Source organism: Penaeus vannamei, chromosome 4, assembly GCF_042767895.1.
Source record: "Penaeus vannamei isolate JL-2024 chromosome 4, ASM4276789v1, whole genome shotgun sequence".
Lineage (NCBI taxonomy): Eukaryota > Metazoa > Arthropoda > Malacostraca > Decapoda > Penaeidae > Penaeus > Penaeus vannamei.
Window position 1 is genome coordinate 11,482,086 of NC_091552.1, and position 6,802 is coordinate 11,488,887.

Genomic DNA, 6,802 nt, shown 5'->3' on the forward strand with positions numbered 1-6,802 from the left:
GAATGGGGAAAGAGGAAGAGAGGAATGATGCATAGAGAGGAGAGGGGAAGAAATTTGGTCGGGATGGAGGAAGAGAAGAGAGAAGAGAAGAGATGAGATGAGATGAAAACGGACAAGAATAGAATAGACACGAGATGAGAGAAAAGAAGGGAGAAGAGAAGGGACATAAGCGTGCCTCTGTACGTACACTTGCTTGCACATGTATCTGTACACCCAATCTCGTACACTTTACGTACTTGACTTCATGGTTACACGCATAACGGAGATATAAATAGATAAAGGATATTCAATTTAACATACCGCATACACAGACAAAACCAATGCAACACACACACACACACACACACACACACGCGCACACACACACACACACACACACACACACACACACACACACACACACACACACACACACACACACACACACACACACACACACACACACACACACACACACACACACACACACACACACACACACACACACACACACACACACACACACACACACACACACACGCACACACACACACGCACACACACACACACACACACTCACTCACTCACTCAAAATGCATATACAATCAGTGGACTTGTTGCCACGAACACACTATACACAAGCACAGGGATTGGGATGAGAGGCCAACGAGGACGACCCAGCACAGGGGATGGGGGACGTAGGAAACATGTTGAGGATGATATGGCGGTATTTTTTGGCAAAGAGGAGAGATAATGAGTGCATTACGGACATTAAAGAGACCACAAGACCAGGGTGCAAGGTCGCACAGGGTGGAGTGAACGCAGAAGAGAGAGAGAGAGAGAGAGAGAGAGAGAGATGGAGAGATGGAGAGATGGAGAGATGGAGAGATGGAGAGATGGAGAGAGAGGGAGAAAGAGAGAAAGAAAGAAAGAGAAAGAGAGAAAGAGAGAAAGAGAGAAAGAGAGAGAGAGAGAGAGAGAGAGAGAGAGAGAGAGAGAGAGAGAGAGAGAGAGAGAGAGAGAGAGAGAGAGAGAGAGAGAGAGAGAGAGAGAGATGATAATGATCATACTGATGGTGATGATGATGATGTTTGACGTAGACGATACTTGTGTGTATGTGTGAGAGAGAGAGAGAAAGAAAGAAAGAAAGAAAGATACAGAGACAAGGACAAAAAAGAGACAGACAAAGCCAGAAAAAAACGGAGGCAGGGAAAAAGAGAAAACAAAAAGGGTGGAGAAGGATAGGGGTTGGCTACGTAGAGGTGAAACATTAGTCATAATGGGAACATGATTGGGAACCAAAAAAGGACAAGAAATTAAGCGAACAGGTGGCAGGCGCGGGCATTCGGGAAGGGTAGATGGGGGGGCAATGGGAGGGAAGGAAGGAGGGAGGGGGAGGGGAGGAAGGGAGAGGGGTAAGGGGGTATGGGTAGGGAAGGAAGGAAGGGGGGAGGAGGGGAGAAAGGGAGAGGGGTAAAGTGTATGGATAGGGAAGAAAGGGGGATGAGGGGAGGAAGGGAGAGGGGTAAGGGTAGGGAAGGAAGGGAGGAGGTAGTGGAGGGAGGGGGGGGGGTTAGAAATGAGAATGGAAGGAGTGAAAAGAGTAGAGGGGGAGGAAGAAAAAGGGAGGAGGGGAGGTGCGACTTTGGAAGAGGGTGGAGAGAGAGAAAAAATGGAGATAAACCGTAAAGGAAAAGAAAAGGGGCAACAGAAAGAAAGAAAATGAAAAATAAAATAGATAATGAACGAAGAAGAAGAAGAAAGAGAAAGAGGAAAAAGAGTTTCAGACTAAAACAACAGAAGGAGAGAGAGAGAGAGAGAGAGAGAGAGAGAGGGAGAGAGAGAGAGAGAGAGAGAGAGAGAGAGAGAGAGAGAGAGAGAGAGAGAGAGAGAGAGAGAAAGAAAGAAAGAAAGAAAGAAAGAAAGAAAGAAAGAAAGAAAGAAAGAAAGAAAGAAAGAGAGAGAGAGAGAGAGAGAGAGAGAGAGAGAGAGAGAGAGAGAGAGAGAGAGAGAGCGAGAGAGAAGAGAGAAAAGCGTGGAGGGAGGGTGGGGAGAGGGGATAGGGGGAGAGGGGGGTAGCCAACATGATTACCGCGTCTCGTATCGTGGGAGGAATCTATGAGTTTATTAATTACCTTTCCTAAGGTAAACGCCCCAGGTAAATAAGGTAATCCATAGGCAATTTACCTTATCGGCGGTGACCTTAAAGACAACTCGACGAGCTTAGCGAAGAAAGGCAGTATGTGCGTGCGTGTGTGTGTGTGTGTGTGTGTGTGTGTGTGTGAGTGTGTGTGTGTGTGTGTGTGTGTGTGTGTGTGTGTGTGTGTGTGTGTGTGTGTGTGTGTGTGTGTGTGTGTGTGTGTGTGTGTGAATTTCGATGGGTTCTTGTATATTATTTTATTCTATTCATTGTTTGAACCATTAGTATTATTTGTTATTTTTTTTTATTATTATTATTATTACTATATCTATAATAATAATAATGATAATAATAATAATAATTATTATTATTATTATTATTATCATCATCATTATTATTACGCTTCAGCAGTCTATATGCCCTTTTGACATAAACAAAAATGAATAAATGCAGTTTAAATGTTAATTTATTTATAAAACATCTCCGACCCTATTTCTTCTCTCTCTCTCTCTCTTATTATATATATATATATATATATATATATATATATATATATATATATATATATATATATTAGGTATGTATGTATGTATGTATATATATATATATATATATATATATATATATATATATATATATATATATATATGAGGATGAGGAAGAGGATCAAGAGGATCAAAAGAAAGCAGAGGACCAGCAGAAGGAGGAGGAGGAGGAGGAGGAAGCCCCTGTGAGGAACTCGAAGGAGGCTTAGGGAACCCCCGGGGGCGTCTCGAGGGGGACAAGGCCTCAAGGAACAGCCGGGTTATTGTCTCAAGCCGGCCCTCGAGGTTAGCATGTCGAAAACGCTGGATTCTCAAACGCTCGCTGAATATATTACATGGGCTGTTGGGCAGGTGTGCCGGCTTTGTAGGGCTTGGGTGGGGTTGTGGAAGGAGGGGGGGGGAAGGGTGGTGGGAGGGTGGAGGGGGAAGGGTGGTGGTGGGAGGGAGAGGAAGGGTGGTGGTGGGTGGTGGGTGGTGGAGGAAGGGTGGTGGGAGGGGGAGGAGGAAGGGTGGTGGGTGGTGGGGGAGGGTGGTGGAGGGGGAAGGGTGGAGGGTGTCGGGGAGGAGGAGGAAGGGTGGAGGGGAAGGGAGAGGGTGGAGGAGGTGGAAGGGTGGTAGTGGAGGGTGGAAGGAGAGGGAGGGGGAAGGGGTGATGGAAGGAGGAGGGGGGCATGGGGCATTGTGGAGGGAGAGTGAAGATGGGGAGATCTTCGGGCGATGAGTTAGAATAAGAATAAAAGGTGTGAGGGTAAAAATGAGGAAAGAAATTGTGAGATGAAGAGACGGGAGATGAGTGTGTGAGGAAATTTATGAGGTTGGCGGGCGAGACGTGAGGAAGCTGTGAAAATGAGGATGAGAGGAAGTATATTTCCCCTCAATCTTTTTCTCTCTCCGAAGGGCACTCTCGCCGTACCTATAATTAACTGGAAAAATTAACTTTCTGCGATGTAATCCCATGCATAATAAATCTACAGACACGTCTACAAAATCACCTAACCAAAAACTTAATTAAATTACAGATATAAGGGTAGTCAGGTAGCTAATGGCAGTGATACAATAATTAATGAGATAAGTGTTGCAGCGTTGCAAATCGGACGTGAATGCAATAGAGACTCAAATCTGAAAAAAAAAAACTTTAAGGATTAGTGAACATGACATAGTGCTAAAAAAAAAAAAAAAAAAAAAAAAATCAGTTGTTCCCCTTACAATATATAGTGATGCTATTCAAAGTATTCTTGGGAGTCTTCAGTGCAAAAAAAAAAAAAAAAAAGATAGAAGAAGAAAAATGTACAATAGTGAATGATGTGCAGAGGGAAGTGATAATGGGGACTGGGATAATGACAGAAAATGGTTCGTTGATGGAGAATTGGGTAATGGAAATTACAGTCCACGGGATGCAATGATAAATCTCTTTCCCTCCTCTCTCTCTCTCTCTCTCTCTCTCTCTCTCTCTCTCTCTCTCTCTCTCTCTCTCTCTCTCTCTCTCTCTCTCAGTCTGCCTCTCTGTATTTATCTGCCTCTCTCTCTCTCTCTCTCTCTCTCTCTCTCTCTCTCTCTCTCTCTCTCTCATTCTCTCTCTCACTCTCTCTCTCTCTTTCATTAACCGGAGACATTATTCCCCGCATTCCCTACCGGAAGCAGGGGACACAAAACAGAATACAGAACTTAATTGTAATTGCTCTTTTTCACTCGCCATTGTACGTCACTCTTAATCGCAGTCGCTAAATGAAAAAAAAATAATTAGATTTATTTTTTATGATTTTTTTTTTTTTTTTGCGTGAGTGTAGGTGCAGTTATTCGTGGTTTTATTTCTTTTTAATTATAGCGGATATTTCGTTGTTGTTGTTGTTGTAACGTTTTGTTGTTATGATTTTTTTTGTGCTTATTGTTATTGCTGGTATATCTTTTGAAGACGTTTTCTATGCTACTGTATTTTCCACGAGTATTCAGTTTTGGCTTAATAAAAGATAATGATTAGATTGTGGTTAATAGTTAATTAGGATGAAGTAATAACCTTTCATTTCTTGATTGATTGGTGCAGTTTAAGAAGTGTAAAAGAAAGATGGAAAGAGAAATTTCAATCGTGTCTGAAGGCCATTTAATTCCTCTCTCTCTCTCTCTCTCTCTCTCTCTCTCTCTCTCTCTCTCTCTCTCTCTCTCTCTCTCTCTCTCTCTCTCTCTCTCTCATTCTCTCTCTCCTCTAATAACAATTTTCTTTATCTATTCTACATCTTAATAAAAAAGGAATTAAAAGAACAATAGACTTTCTTATTTTCTACAAATGATGGTAACAACAACAACAATAAAAATAATTAGTAACTTACCCACGTATCCCATATATTATCTAACGACCATTTTCTCTCTTTTTCTCCCCTCAGATCTGCCTCTGGACTCGCGGGAGGTCCACGGCGGCAACATCCGGGACCTCGTGAGACACCTCCTGGCCTCCTCCAACCCCGCCTCCCTCCCCCCCGCCCGGATCGAGAACGCCCGGACGCTCCCTTCCTTCATCCAGAAAATCGGGAAAACGAGGAGGATTTAAGAGAATGGGATAAAGGAACGGGGGGAGGAAAGGGTGGGAGAGAAGGGGAGAAGAAGGTGGGGGAGGAAGGAGGAGGGAGGGAGGGAGGATGGGGGAGATATAAGGGGATGCGAAGAGAGGGTTGGGAGGAGGAAGAAGCGAGGGAGAAGAGAGATGGAGAGAAGAAAAGGAACGAGGGAAATGGTGAAAGAGGAAGATCAAGAAGGAGACAAAGAAGAGGAGGCGGGACAGGAAGAGGAAGAAGAAATGAAAGAGAGGAGATGAAAGCGGAAGAAAGAAGAAAGAAAATTTAAAATACAGCGAAGGAAATGCAAGCATAAGTCTCATTCTCATTCCTGACAAGGACACGCACGCATATACAAACACACAAACACACAGAGAGAGAAAAAGAATGATTGACTGTGTGTGTGCGTGAGTGAGTGAGAGTAAGTGACTGTGTGTGTGCGTGAGTAAGTGAGAGTGAGTGACTGTGTGTACGTGAGTGAGTGAGTGTGAGTGACTGTGTGTATGATAGAGAAAGAAAGAAAGAAAGCAAAAGAGATAACGAGATAGTGAGAGAAAAAGAAGAAAATAGACAAAAATAGAGAGAGGAGCCCCTATCTCGACAAGCGGTCCCTCAGGACGGAATGAGCGCTCGCAGGATAAAAGAGAAGAAAGAGAGAGAGACAGCCGGAGATCACGACAGCCGATACGAGGAGCGTGAACCACCGGCGCCTTCGGGAGCGTGAAGAGAGAGGCTTAGGGCTTGAGTGGCAGACAATGGCAGGAGCGGCGGGTGGCGAGGAGGCGAGTGACACCCCGAACACCAGCTGACTCTACGACACGGTGTGACACTGCAGGGGTGCCTCACGTAGGGCTGCAGGAGTGCCAGCTATACCACGTCGAAGGAGGAGGCGATGTGTAGAGAGAAAAGGAAAATGGTAGAAGGTATTAGCGTGTTTTTTTAAATATTGAAACCGAAGTATTTTTTCCCCTCCCGATACGGATTCGAACCCAGGGAACACGGGCGGCACAGAGTGAGTGAGAAGTATACGACTCCATATCTCAACACAAAAGCCCTTCGAGAACCACTAAATGTTATTTTGCGGTGAAGACATCGCCGTGTCCCCCTTCTTCCTCCCCTTCGCCTTGGTCTCCAGTGAACCAACGCGATCCCATGTGAGAAGAAAAGCAGAAAGCAATTGAAAAGCGAAGAAGCAGAGTTGAACAAAAAACCCGTGAAGTTAATATGTTGTGATGGTACAGTGAAACGTTTGTAAACGTTTTGTCTCATAAGATACACGTTTGGTTCGCCAGAGATCAGTGTGTGGTAGTGTGATGGATAACTTTTTAATTGTAAGTGGAACAGGATTGTATTGTACCACTTGGTAAATACGTATTATTGTTAGGAACTTTAGTTGAATATTCCTTGAAGGTTCATAGAAAATATGTTGCATGTTAAGAATCCTGTTGTCCTCTTTGGCAAGGATCTACTGTATTAACCCCGAGAACCTGCAAAGGAATTATTAAAACAATTATAAAACGTCTAGTGTATTAAGACAGTGAAGACACAGACCGCTACTGAAATATGCAGAAACTGTTTTTTTCAAATATATG

General features: G+C 43.9%; 1 protein-coding gene across 1 annotated transcript in view; it reads left to right on the forward strand.

Annotated features, from left to right (window-relative positions):
• LOC113807632 (uncharacterized) overlaps positions 1 to 5,733 on the forward strand; it is a 119,464-nt gene extending 113,731 nt beyond the window's left edge. Inside the window, exon 4 of the mRNA XM_027358935.2 lies at positions 5,043 to 5,733. Coding sequence (XP_027214736.1) covers positions 5,043 to 5,206 — 164 coding nt within the window. The 3' untranslated portion in view covers positions 5,207 to 5,733. The remainder of the gene's footprint in view (positions 1 to 5,042) is intronic.
• Positions 5,734 to 6,802: the final 1,069 nt, after the last annotated feature.